The following is a 15,351-nucleotide window of genomic DNA, read 5'->3' on the forward strand; positions in this document are numbered from 1 at the left end:
CAAGGTTGATTGATTGATTGCATTTTTGAAGGTCAATTCAACGGTTTCTCAATGATATAGTGAGCTCAAGATACACCGATGAAGGGCTTCAAATTTTAAACTGAATTCATTCTTTAAGGTCATTGAGCATTTATGGTTCTTTATCGTGCCAACGCCTGCCTGGACATGAGGTATCGGTAATTGAATGACTGATAAATTTTGTAGAATGAAAGGATCAATTTATCAACCATAAAACTACGATATGATGAGGTTAAAGGAGACTGTTGATATTCCTGCTTCAGGACCATGGTTTTCAATAATTTATACATTGTGTAAATCAAAAATTGTTACGTAGTTAACAATTTTGTGTGTCAAGCTGACATGATCCGGAAATTTGAATAGGGAATTTCAAGGCATCTCATTTTATACTAAAATTATACAACATCCGCATTCCCTTTTCAGTCTACGCTTGTAACTAGCAGATAGTTGATAAATTCGGTCAGTCCTGTTGAAAATACCCCCAATTTTAAATTACACGGACTTGTTACGGTTTCTTCCTATTAAGTTTTATAATTTCAGACATCATGAACTTTACTAACAGTGACAAGAATCCTTAGTCTTATATCCCATCACAGTGGTGATTTTATTGGTGAAGGAGGTGTTAGATGAAGACACATTGACAAATTCATGAAAAGTGTGAAAATATATCGTTGACTGTTGATTAAAAAAACACTTTTAAATAGAACATTTTAAAATATGAGATATGTATTTGTTAATTTGTTGGTGTGTCGATAGCATGATTATGACCATCCAAGCATGCTACTTGCTAAAACGGTTTTGGGTGTAGTGGATCCTGCTGTCCGGCGATCCGACATTTTGTGTAATTACATTTATAACATAGCTGGTAAATAGTCTATAGTAAAATACTACCAAAAATCTAGAGAAATTTAGCTTTCAGTATCTTGAAGGTTTATTGAAAGCTGAGTTTGCATTGCGTATACGAGTATGCCCGAAACATTCTGAATACGACCGTTCAATTTCGAACGTAAACAAAAAAGTCATCTGGTCAAGTTATCAGAGCTAATTTAAAGGAAGGAAGTGGTATCTTGGTAAGATTCACTAAAATGAAATTATTTATTAAATATTTAGTATGTATCACAACCAGAAAAAAAAACGTAGAACAGAACTAGAGTTGGTCAAAATTAATTAAAATGATAACAGTAGGAAAACAGAAGGCTTTGTTAACCATTGCCTTGCATAATAAGTTTAAATAGGTCGTATCATAAAGAAATCAAGTATGCTTGTTGATCTCCAAAATGGCGAAAAATGGTTAATAACTCTTGCTTAAATCGAAAAATACATATTTAAGATTTTAATTGCTTACCATAGTTGATTTTGAAAAACATATCCAATTTTATTTATACTTTTTTTTAAGAAAAAATTTTTATTAAAGCTTTACTTTATTTATTCTTTTCGTAACAAAACATTTCAACACAAAGATAAGTGGATTATCGAAACGGTGTACTAAATACTATAAAGTAATAACATTGACAGTAAGGAATAGAAGTGAAATATAGTCAAATTATTAATACCCACTGAAACATGAGGGATACGGTAAAAAGATTACTTTATTTAAGTCATCCTTTTAATACCATTAATTATATATTTTGTTAAATTAAGAAAAGTATTAGATTCATGTACGTTATTTTTTTTTTGTTGTTACAAATGAAAGAACAAAAAGACTGTTAAAAAGAACAAAAAGACTGTTAAAACGATTTGTTTCAAAGCAAATACAAATGTGTAAACAACATCCAAAGAACGTAGTTTTTTTTTATTATTTTTTAGTCTTGTTCAAGTATAAAATAAGTATGCTCTTCATTCTGTGTCTCAGATAGGTTGCTGATCATGTCCTGTTCGGTGTCATTTTCATTTGGGATAATTTCGAAATGATTATAGGGACTGTCAAGTATATACTTTTTCCTTACTTCTGTGACGTCATAATCGGACCTATCCTTTTGTACTGTACATGCATGATGATATGTATCATCTGCAATTGTATTACATCTTTTATCTCCAAGACGATCATATGTACCTTCACTGTAATGAATATATTTCTCCGTCTTTTCTATGGCGTTCTTTGTTGTGTCATAATTACATTCATTATCAAATTTCTTTTTACTCGAATCTTTTTCTCGAAGATGGTGATATGTTTCATTATCGGCTTGTGTGTACAGATTTTCTATTTTTTCTTCCATATCTGATGATATAATTCCCTGTTCCTTCAGTTCTATTGTAAAATAAGCGGCGTTAACAATCCCTGCAACATTGGAAACTTTTATTTGTTCGTGTTTTGATTTCTTTGTCTGTATGCCGGTTTGGTGTCTCTTCTTCCAATAGCTAGAAATATAATATGAAGAAATAAAAAGAATGTACTAGGTATAAAGTAATGCAGGAAAAAAAATAAACAACAAAAAAGTTACTGGGAATATATATTAAATATTATTTTTATTCAAAATATGCATTTATAATAAAATTCAAACATATAACGAATAATATGAAATTTATAAAATTAAAATTCTTAAATGTTCTAAGAAGAGATTTCTGTTTACTCACCACAAATATATGAAAATAAGGACCAGGAAAATTCCCCCAATAACAGCAGCAATGGAAATGGGAATAGTGGTTTTAGATGCCTCATCGTTATCTTTTAATATTTAACATTTTCTTTTAAAATCATAAACGTATTAAAAAGACAAAATTTAAATCATGTAATCTTTGCTTATATCTGCCAAGTTACCATTTGAATGCATTCCTACTAGAGTTGTTCTCTCTCTTGTTGGAATTGGCGTTATGGTTTCTATAATGTCTGTTGTATTAGTTAAAGAATATGTCATAGAGACGGTTGTAGTGTTTGGTTTTCCAGAAGATGAACTTTCAGATGTTACTTTCATGCTCTGAGTTGTTGAAGTCTGTGTTGATTTTGATGTTGGTTGTGATTTGTCTTGCATAATTGATGTACGAACCATATCTGTTGGCAGCGATGACGATTTTTTATCTTTGTATTGATCCATCTGTTTATAAACAAGACACATGCTCATATAAAAAAAAACACTATAATTTTTTTAAGGCTTAGGAATTATTCACGCTGTAAATGAGTGAATTGCTAAATTTAGCTTATAATCTAATCTACAACTCGCTAATGACAATGATGTTGGTTGTAATAGGCATTGTAGTTTTATATTGACAATGTCTGTTTAAGTAGAAAAAAGTTACCTACCATAGAATCAGTTGTTGTGTTTTGTTTTCCCGTAAATGCTCTTTCTGTTGCTTGTATTATGGTTTGAACTGACTGTGTTGAATCTGATGTAAGTTTCGATTTTTCTGGGCTAGAATCAACTGTTGATGTACGTACCATAGCTGTTGACCCGGAAGTTGATTCACTTTCTGTGTCTTGATCCATCTGTTTACAATATTTTGCAGAACACATACCATCATATACAATCAAAATTAATGAAAAACTCTAAGATTGTATTTGCTGGGTTTTTTTCATGTTTCATGTTCAACTGATTGTATCTGCGTTTATTCAAATTTTCGCGCAAACTGATTGATTGACAAATAATGAAATCGAAAAATTTGACAGTTATTTCTTAATTCAATTTTTTTTTTTAACAAAAATGGGATTTGAAGTGAAAAATACTTTTAAGGATAAATAAGGACTGTTTCAGAGATGTAGAATTTTGAACATCATAGAAGATTTACATCAGTTTCTTTACATTGTAGAAAGTTATTATTTGCATAATTTTCAATGAAATTAAGCCTTAAAATAGATACCAAGCCAGGCATCCATTTTTCGATTATATCATCTGTCCTCAACAGGTAAACATCCAAATTTGTCAATGTATGATATAGATGCAACTATTTTCATTTATTCTTAAAACGAACTTGAAAACATGTTTTCGTTTCACGTGTTTGAATGCAACTAAACAGTCGACAGATTTTTTTTTTTTTTTTGCATTTGCAAGATCAAGTCTAAGAGTTAATGGCAGATGTGACTAGTCATTAAATGCTTATCCCATCTCTATTGGTACTGTGTACCTGTTCTAACTTCTGTGATATTTTTTTAAATATCAGTATTTTCCTTGCCCTTGATCTGTATTGGTTGGATGGTAGGAACAATTATTGCCATTGTGATATATAATGCCCCTCCCCCCCCCTCCCCCCCCCAAAAAAAAAACCTAAGGATATTATAATTATATTGTTACTCGAAATTCATACTTTGATTGAAATTATTTCAATATAATTGCATTGTAAAAACATTTCATTATTACTTGATTTTTAAATGTTCATATGTTATTTACACATGTAGATGTGTGTTAATAATATATTCTTTTAAATGATTTGAAAATCATGGTAAAATTATTTATATCATTTTTATCAAAAATTGTGGTCATTGAAAAGATTGAATAGCATACTTTTTTCTGAAATATATGTAATAATCTTCTTAATACAGTATTTAAGTATTTGAATTACGATACAAATGCAGCAAAACAAATTCATGATATACTGAAACATCAATACAATCATGCATTCCTTTCAAATGTACTTTTAAACTTGATTACAGCTCGTTATCTTTATACTTTGTGTATTGGATATTACTTAGTACATGTAATAATGACGGTGGCAATGAAATAAATTTGTGGGATATGTCATAAATTTTTTGTATCTTTATATTTTATATCTTTTTTCGGCTTGTGAATTGAAATTGGATATTTTTAATCAACATGAATGAAAAAAAAAATAATTTGTTGTCTATTAATGAAACATTTGTCAAAAATATAATTCAACAAGATGAATTTGTGAAACACTGTGCGCCCGGCGGCAAATAAGTTCGAAAAAAGCAATTTTTAGCGTATATACTACTGTATTAAAAAGACCCTGAGAATCCAACAAAACCCTGAGGAAGTACTGAGTTGTACTGAGAAAACCCTGAGTGGTACTGAGGCTACTACTGAGATTCTGAGGTATTCCTGAGATGAACTGAGGTTTTGACTGTGCATCCTGTTGTGCTACTGAGGAGCACTGAGGTTTGCACTGTTGATACTGTTGAAGTACTGAGGGGCACTGAGGTGCTTCTGAGGGAACGGAGCTGATACTGAGTGATACTGAGGTTTTTTCTGAGGCTACTGAGGACATACTGAGAAGCACTGAGGTGTTCAAAATCCAATAATATGAGAATAGAATAAGATTGAAAGTGAATAGACAGATAATTCTTCTTGTACATAACCTTCTCTTCCTTATAGCATTTCTTATTTTTGATTTACGGAACCACGACCCTAGTTAATATTCAATGACCAAGTATATAATTATAGTGTATATCTTTTATTTTATTTTTTTTCTTTTATTCAAGATTAATAATCACGCAAGAATCCTCTGCGTGCATTTGCCGTGTTTGTAATTATTTTCAGTAACAATAAATATTTTTACTCAAGGTATTTTTTCTTAAACGAAAACAGAATTTTAAACATATATATATATATACTAGGCATAATATCTATGTAAGGATTATTCAGGCATGAATTGAAAACTAATTAATATTTTCATCTATTTGATATGATGTGTGTCGTCCTTATTTGACTGGAATTGAGAACAAAAGTTAAATTCATATCATTTTATTAAGTGTTAAAAATGTATTTTGAAGTCAATTGGGAGTGTATTTATAATAACAACATTATAATCAACATTTCTCCCAATTTCACTGGTAATTTATTTTCTGGAAAAAATAGAAATAGAGTTTCTCTAGTTCCTTTTTTTAAGCTAAGCTAGTCCGAGAAATTTATTTAATATTTGTTAAAATGACTAATTCTCAATGCGTGGTAGTTTTTTTAAATGATCAGAACTATGCAGTTATGCCTTCTAGTTTCCATTTTCAGAAACATATATTATGTTATAATTGATTTAGAAGCATTTTCTTGACAATGGACATTTTAAATTGAAAAAAAAAAACGTATCAAAAGATTTGACTTAAATTCCCCAAGGACTTTAATTTGTCATCTAATGTAATTCTTCTGTTTTCTGTTTTCACAGTCAAGGTCACACAGTTATTGTCTTCGGTTTAATTTGTAAGCATCTAGTTATGGAATATGCATACAAATTATAAAGACTCTATCTCGTAAGGTTCAAAAGTAATGCCCAAAGTTCGAAAATACTATATTTTTATCATAGAGATCACAGCCAAGGCCACAAGGTCATTGTCCTTGGTGTCAGTTGAAAGTGTTAGAATTAGTGGAGTACATGTATGCATACAAAATAAGAACTCTCAATCTCACACGGTTCAAAAGTTATGGCGAAGGTTAAAATTGACAACAGACAGTCAAACAGTCAAACAGACAGACAAACAGATAAACAGGACGAAAACAATATAGGTATCACACCGGTACTTGACCAATCAAAATGAACTTAGTCAAATGTAGGTCCATATATATAAAATTAATTTTCTTTTCTTTTGAGACTTTTTTCTATTTTCTTCCAAGCCATTTTTACAGCTTTGGTACCTGTGCCTAGTAAATATTATGTACTTTGCGAATAAATAAAGGTTTTTGACAGGAACTTTTTTTTAGGGCATAGGAGGCTACTTCCTGTGATGCACTCGAGGTGCTTATAAACACAATGAAAACACGTGGATTTGAGGGTAGCCCTGTTTGCAGATGGAAAAAGTCCGAAAATGCAGTGTAAGTACCCTGTTTTTTGGTGTCAGCTAATGTGACTGGAAATGTTTAACACCTCCTACATGTACTAAATATTTTTTCATGTAAACAAATAAATGATTTTTAACGATTTTTTTTATTCTATATAGAATTATATATTGAAAACAATTACCGGTGTGATACCTTGAATATACGCTCCGAATCTATCGATTCGGGCGTATAACAACTCAGAGTTTAAATGTGAGAAAGCAAAAATGACACACTGGTATTGTCAGTTCGTGCTCAGTGATGTGTTCAGAGTAACAAATTGTACAAACCTGATGAAACATAAGCTGTAACAATTAACAGAACTCGTGTCCTTTTAAAATTAATTTACGTCAGTGGGTTTGTTAGATTTCTTAAATTCTGCACTCATCATTAAGCACGGATATACAATGCTTGTGAGTTTGTTTGGCTTAAAAATAGCAGGTTTCTAAACTTAATTTTGTTGATTAATAAACAACACAATTTCAACTTTTCTTCGATATGTAGAATAAAATTTACTATGTGAGAGTTCAAGTATGTGGCAATTAAAGAACAGATGACAAAAACATTTTTTTTTCTTTGGAGGAGACTTAATATCATGTCACAAGTTAGAAAAGTTGATAATTCTTAGAGTTTTTTCTCCTAAGAACTGGAAAATGAAAAAAAAGACTTTGGACATATCAGTAATATTTCAATAAATTACAAATATGGACAAAACAGACTAAGTAAAGGTTTACAGATGAAAAAAAAAAAGAATATGTTTCATTGGTGCTAAAAATGTAATATAAACTTTAGAAAAATATACAAAGCCAGATGAATTTTATCAGGAAAAGCAAAATGGTAAAAATCAGCCTATATAATATTGCTGATTTCTCATTTTGCTTTTTCTCATAAAATTTACCTGGCTTGGTATAATTTTCTTAAGTTTATATTACACTTTTAGCACCAAGATAACATATTCTAAAATTTGTGTTCATTTGTAAACCTTTACTGAGTGTAATTTGTCTATATTTGATTTTTATTGAAATATTACTATATTACTATATTTTCCAAGGCTACTTCATTTTTCACCTCTTGGAAGAAAAATTCCTAGAATTATCCACTTTTCTAAACTTTTGACATGATATTAAGTCTCTTCCAAAGAAATAAAAATTGTTTGTATCATCTGTCCTTAAACGCGTCCAAAATTCGTTGTTTCATTAATTAGGAGACAAAATAATTTTTTTTTAAAAATGTAAATAATATTTTAATAGCTACATATAAGTCGGGATATTTTAGAGAGATTTGAAATAAAAAAAAACTTCAAATTTGTATCTTACCTGCTAAAATCGATTGATAATCGAATGACAATTTTGTATAAGATTGCCACCTCAATTTTCAGATATTGGAATCAACCATTTGCTTTAATGAAATTTACCTGCACACAGATCAAGGAGACCTTTTCTGTTTCTTTGCATCCCATGAGGGTACAATATCTGTAAGTACCATTAACGTACGTACATAGCTGACATTGATGAAAAAAGTCTTTTTCTTCTTCTCCAATTGCAAGACCTTTAGTAACAGAGTGTGAAATATTTTTAAAAATATATTTCTACTATGGGAATAAAGAATTGACATTTTGGTTTATTTTTGGACAATTTATAGAAGTTCACCTAAAAAAAGCTAAAGAACTGGGTACGGTATGTATTCTGAGGCGGCCCTGTAAAATCGGCAAAAATTAAACGCACGATAGCATATTTTGAACTGTGTCAATTTATTGCTAAGGTCCCCCTTTGTGAAAAATTGGTATCAACATTTTCCTTAACTCACGTGACCTTTTGTGTATATAACGTTCAAAACCGGTCTAATATTCCGGAATTCACCTATTTTGGACTTTTTCCTCCTCTTCAAGTCTAAATTTCGACGTGGCCGCATTCGAATATATATGCAAAACTTCGCAGAAAGAACAAGTATACTTTGGTTTCTAATATGAAAGAAAAAAAAATTACTGTACAAAAGTGCGGCCACGTTCGTTTTTTACGAAAAATTGCAGTTGAAAATATTTCTTTTTCGGATATATGTTATTTTTCCTCCATAATAAAGTCTATACATATAAAGAAATTAATTGTTTAAGTTTGAATCTAAAAGTGTTATTATCTAATCTATACTTTTACAAAAAAATATTATTTAAGTCTGTATCTCTATGTTATGAAAACCACATAAACTTTTCTCCATAAAATTTACCAAGGGACATTACATGTAATTTAATGACGCAATATATTGAAAAACATGACGTCATAATGAGCCATCATATTGAACATCCACATTCTTTAGTCTTCCATATTAAAAGAATTAATATGAAAAATTTCCAATCAATAAATGCAGTGAAAAACAGTTATAACGACATAAGTTAGTATGGTTCAGAGGATTAATTTACATTTATGCATGTACCTCTAATTAAAACGAGCGTCTCCTTCATAATGGACATGATATTGACTTTACTGTTCAAGAAAAAAAATCTTTTTTTTTAAGACGATCTATTGAAAATTATCATACAGCTTTCTTGAGTATGATTTAGGTTACACGTTTATCATGCTGATCAGATTGTTGACATCAGTGTTTTCAAGACAGGTTTAAACTATAAACATGCAATTCAAAGGCGGATCAAGGGCCGATGCGCCAGGCGTCCCCCCACTCCCGTTTGATTTAAAAAAAATGTTTGTAATTAGTAAAACAAGCATTTAACTTCAGTTTTGTACAGTTTAGTATATAATGCTTTATTTTTATTTTATTTTTTTGTCACTAGCATTAAACACAAACATGAAGGTCTACATGTATGGTACGAGTTATTCCGAAATATTATTTTACTGCCAAACATGTACCTATGTATTCTTAAATTCCTGCAAGGTCATGATTGGTTTTCTAAAATAAAGTGGGAAACACATTTATATTAGTAGTAATTCGTTCCCCGAACCCAACCCGGATTGTGCCCTCAACCCCCGTGGGGCTTCAACGCAGCTCCAGACACCCTGTCTTCAATATATAAGACCCCTTCCCCGTTATTAAATTCCTGTATCCGCAACTGTAGTTTACAAAGAACTTTAGATAATGAAAAAAATATTATTTGGCAAAGTTTTGTAAGGTTAAAGTTGTGAGCGTTTTCGGCAATTACTACGAAATGTTCCCATGGCAATTGTAATTAACTTTTCTTTATACAGAAAAGTGAAGGCAATTTTAACATATTAATATAATTATGAATCCGTTATTTTAGAAATGAAAAGACGCATATTCATGCATTATTTCTGGACAAAAGACACTGCTTTTCCCCCTTCCGCTAGGTACAGTCGATGCATTTAGCTCGATTAGGACTTTTCAGAAATTAATTAAGACATTTATAAGACATAAAATTGCTTTTAAAAATTATTTTTGTTAAAACGAATGTATCAGACAAAATATTGCTAAGATCTAAAAGAATTTCAAGCAAATTATCCATGAAATAATATATTAAATATGTCATGGGAAATAAATATTGATAAAAATTGACATTCATCAAGGCTGGGAAGGTGGGTGAGGTGTCCAGTACACTATCACTTTAGGAAAAATGGTACACATCTGATCTGAATTTTGAAGATATCAACGTCCTTCTATGATGATTATTCGTTCCAGAAAATTATTATTGTCACTGAAATCAATCAAATATACATAAACATTTATATTAAGGATGTATTGTGAAGCAAAATAATTGTCTATGCTTTATCAGTTTTTGTCTAAGTAAAGTTGTATAGTCACGTAATACATGTCATTTGTTACGTATATTTTAAAAGAATTTTTCATTAAGGACAGATGATACAAACAAATTTTTTCTTTGAAAAAGATTTAATATCATGTCATAAGTTTAGAAATGTGGATGATTCTTTGAATTTTTTCTCCTAAGAACTGGAATATGAAAAAGACTTGGAAAATATTAGTTATATTTCAATGAAAAAACAAATAAAGACAAATCACATTTAGTAAAGGTTTACAGGTGAAAATAAATTTCAGAATATGTTATCTTGGCGCTAAAAGTGTAATATAAACCTTAGAAAAATATACCAAGCCAGGTGAATTTTATTAGGAAAAGCTAAATTTTAAAAATCAGCCTATGTGATATTGCTAATTTTTTGTCATTTTGATCTTCCTCTATAAATTCAGCTGGCTTGCTATATTTTTCTAAGGTTTAAATTACACTTTTAGTGCCAAGATAACATATTCTGAAATTTATTTTCACCTGTAAACCTTTACTGAATGTGTTTTGTCTATATTCGGTTTTTCATTGAAATATTACTAATATTTTCCAAGTCTATTTCATTTCCTAGTTCTTCAGAGAAAAATTTTTAAGAACCATCCACTTTTCTAAACTTGTGACATGATATTTAATCTATTTCAAAGAAAAAAATTGTTTGTATCATCTGTCTTTAAAACAACTTTCAAATAAACTTATCTAGTTAGAAACACAATCTCGCCTTAAATCCTAACCCGGGAATGGCAAACCAAACTCTGTAAAAAAAATCTAAGTACTGAACGTACTCATGGGAGTTGAACATTGTTATCTGAAAGATCTCACAGTAAGTATAGGAACAGTTTCATGCTTTCAGATACAACACGAAATATTAAAGATAATTTTTATTGCATTTGAATAGCCAAGATCATGGGACTGCTCTTAAATTAGCCGCAGAACTGTAGCTCTCCGAAAAAAAGATGTTGACAGACCGGAGAGCTACAGTGCCATCCATTGAAAAAATTGTATATTTATTGCGCAAGAACAGTTAAGTTTAGTTCTGGATTTATTCTTTCTAATTCTTACCTCAACAATGTGACCAAACCAAATAAACAACCCCCACCACCAAAAAATAGTTTTTCCAAACTCGAAAATACTATTTTGTGGGTAGGTTTCAAACTTCTTTCAGTACCTTTTATTACTTAAACTCAAACACTACCCTTATATTTCTGAAGCATTTGAATCAAAATGCCCCCTACTCTCTTTAGAATGTGTACAATATATTTGGTCCCAAGAAACAAACAAACACTCTTTATATTCGGTGTTACCATCACCAGACAATGGATTGTCATTTTTCTTCCTCTGATTAAAACAAGTATTTGCTATTCTCTTTTGGGTATGAATAATTCTTTTCAGACACAATAATTAATTTTTATAGAACTCCGTGCTTATCTATTTTATCAAATTTATCTATTTTTATACATGTTACTTAATCGTAAAGTTTTGTTATTCCATAATTTTAAATTTCATTTCAAGTAATTTCTATATAAAAGTAAGTATCTGAATACTTTACATTTTGTTTGTTTTACGTTCGATAATTTTTCAATCATGTTGAGACACTACCACTTGTCGATGGAGCTAGCTACATGTAAATCTACAAATTTTTACCTATCACGGCACTCAAAACCATTGAACATTGAGAGATCGTTTTGTGCAAGCACATACTGCGACATGGGATTTCGGTTTATATAATCTCATCAAAAGAGTTTATCTCCAAATGCATCCCACAGGATTCGAACCTGCGACGTAAGGATCAATTAACACCTTATTTTGAATCTTCAGAGCAAACTATTTTCCCAACTGCGCCACGCGAGTGACACTTAAAGTTTGTGATTTTGATTTGATTCAAATGTAATTAAAAATCAGACATAGTTTAACGAGCTACTACAAGAAAAAAAAACAGTTGTTATCATGAGGAACGATCTTTCTCACAGATCGATCATTGGGATTATTATACCATTGTGTCCGTGCATCCGCATGTATTCATTAATTTTAACTGTTTTAATTACTTAATAAAATCAAATGATACATTTTATAAGGTGATACTGAGTACATACATTTTTCAAGTTCAGATTTGGTGTTGTACACGTGACCAACCGAATGCTGATAAATTCATGAAATTAAGGAAGCAAAGGTAATGTTATTTGAAATTGTGAAATCGAATTTCAACAAACTTTAATGCTATTATTTTTCCCTTTACCAACGTAAAAAATATGAGTTGCATGTATCTGGTCTGACAAAAATTTTCCAGACTAACAGATCATTTTACTTGTTAGAGCAAATAAATGTCTAACAGTGATATTTTCTGCAGTATTTTTTTTAAAGAAACGTTGTTCTGTCTCTTTATTGCTGAAACAAATTGAAAGAAGTTGGGTTAAACCTTGGCGTTCCATTGACCTTACATCTTTGTTTACATCTCTATATCTAGACAATCGCGTCACTGTCAAACCAGTTAAACCAGTTGTTGCTCCTTGGAAGACCTCGCATTTTTTGTAATGGAGCGTAGTGGAGTCAGCTGAGGATTGCCGAATGATAAATGACGCAAAACGGGGACTTTTTTTCATACGGAAATCAAAAATTACTCAAGAGAGATGACAAAAATATGCTATTCAAATTAAGTAAAATAAAATTCTTTTTCATTTACTTTCAAATCATTTATGAAAATTAGATTAATTCAGAAAAATGAGATGGACTATTTTTTTCGGAAGTTTCTTCGAGTTTATATAGACTGGTACGAGTTTGTATTGAATATCACAGGGGAGTAAATTGTCCGACACAGAAACAACACGACGGCCGCTATATAATTCATTGTAAAATTACTGCGCTAGAAACCGCGTGACGCCCTAGGGAGGAGTCTGAACATAGTTCAACTCCCAAAAAAGCAGGCCGTAGTGACGATGCCCACAAGTCACAAGTAATATCAATTTTCATAGATTAGAAACAGAACTGCGAAAGTGTCTCAATATGTAGCGTATAGAAAGATTAATAAAGAAAAGGGACGTGAAATGAATTTTGAAATTTTTTTTTAAAATGCAAGTGATTTGTTATTCTGCATGACGATTATTTGCATTTTTTCTGCATTTAAATTGGAAAAATATGAAGAAGTGTGTATGTGGGGGGGGGGGGAGGGGGGGTCACTAATTATCAGCATGTATTATAATACCTACAACTGAACAAGTTTATATAAAGAATTTGATTTCAAAGTAGAGATAGTCCTTTCCTATTTTCTGTTGATCTCCACTCGACTCTGATCGTTGATCGATCGTTTACAGCCAACATCAATGCTTTGAAAACAAAACGCACAGACTTCCATAGCTTAAATTACGTTGATAAACCATCTACATCATACTCTAAAGTTACATGATATTTTAATGTTGTATATTTATTTCTACAAGTTTTAGAAAATTATACCAGTATGACAGTACTACTAAATTGTACTATTAAATTCTGTGATCCATTCCCGAAAATTCGTGTGTTTTTTAGTCTTTATACCCTCGATTGAAAATCAGGAGGGTATACGAGTATAGTCATCTGTATGTCTATACGTCCGTCCAGCTTTAAGTCCGTCTGTCTGTTACGCTCTGGGGTACTCATCTCTTATCCGCAACTCTTTTTATACCACTGAGTGAACTTCAATGAAACTTTCACTGAATCTTCATAACATATTGCAATTGTGTACCTTTTATTTCACTTTTTGATCCGACCCATATTTTGGGTTTTTAACGGCAAAACATAAAAGAGAGGTACCCCAAAGCCCAATAGACGAAAGGACACCCCGATCACTATATATCCTCCCACTTTTCAAGCGGGGGTAAAAAATCGAAAATCAAAGAAAATTTAAAAAAGGCATATCATATAACCCCGAAATAGGGACTGAGTAATCAATACTTTTAAAAAACCGACATTGATAGCGCCGCCATTTGTTCGCATCGGAAAAGAAAGTTCTGTTAATAGCTTTTTCATTGAACAATACTTTAAAGTACTCACCTCATTTCATTTGGATGAATCAAGTTTCGTAGCTTGTCTGGTACAATCGTTTTTTTAAATTTTTTTATATTTCTGAAATTTATTAAACTATTTCAAACTATCATCGATATACGATGAATTGAAAGGAAGTTCAAATTGGGTTTTCTGGAATATTAGCAGGTTTAGTAAATATTTTTCGGTTAAAAGAAATTACAGATTTTATTTAACGTAACGTTAAGATCAGTAACGTCGTGATGACGTCGATACGTCAAAAGTTGTAATTACTGAAAAAAATGCACCATTTTCCCAAACCTCTGGCGAAAAAACGGTATGAGATTATTCCAAAAAATGAAATGATTTTGAAAGGACACATTGTGGGCATGTTTGTAAAAAACTTCAATCAAATTTAGACACAGGGCCGCCTCGTTATACATACCGTACCCAGTTCTTTGTAGTGCACATGCTTTGCTTGTGTTAACAAGAGAGATAACGCGCATCGTAATGTGAACGATAAAATAGAGTGTTTTTGTATCAGTTCGCAAATGCTTTGTGATAAGTACTCCTCATTGTTTTCCTGGCAAGAGTTGTGGGTAGATCTCAAACATTTTATTTATCTGACCTGATTAATTTTTAACCCAGTTTTTATTGCAATAACTGAGCGTTCGTCTAAGTCACTTTAATAGTCACCATAAATGAATAAGGACATACACAAGGTAATTTGAACTTTCTTATTTTTTTCTCTGGAGTTGAAGAATTGCGATATTAAAAGGAACTGAAAAAAATTCGACAAAGAATAATTCTGAACGAAGCACGTGCGACGCATGCTTAGTGTCATATCTTTCAATCCAAACAAGCAAACGAAATATCGTTGAAGCTGGATTA

At 31.0% G+C, this 15,351-nt stretch overlaps 1 protein-coding gene across 1 annotated transcript; it reads right to left on the bottom strand.

Moving 5' to 3' along the window:
- Positions 1–1,809: 1,809 nt before the first annotated feature.
- Positions 1,810–8,246, bottom strand: LOC134263483 (uncharacterized). Its single transcript, XM_062745834.1, has 5 exons — positions 8,125–8,246; positions 3,257–3,439; positions 2,777–3,050; positions 2,593–2,683; positions 1,810–2,376 (listed from the first exon to the last, which is right to left on the bottom strand). The coding sequence occupies exons 1-5, from the start codon at positions 8,167–8,169 to the stop codon at positions 1,821–1,823; spliced, it is 1,149 nt and encodes a 382-aa protein (XP_062601818.1). The 5' UTR covers positions 8,170–8,246; the 3' UTR covers positions 1,810–1,820.
- Positions 8,247–15,351: the final 7,105 nt, after the last annotated feature.

This window comes from Saccostrea cucullata, unplaced genomic scaffold (genome assembly GCF_032062105.1).
Source record: "Saccostrea cucullata isolate Sc308-1 unplaced genomic scaffold, CSIRO_AGI_Scuc_v1 ctg335, whole genome shotgun sequence".
Classification (NCBI taxonomy): Eukaryota; Metazoa; Mollusca; class Bivalvia; order Ostreida; family Ostreidae; genus Saccostrea; species Saccostrea cuccullata.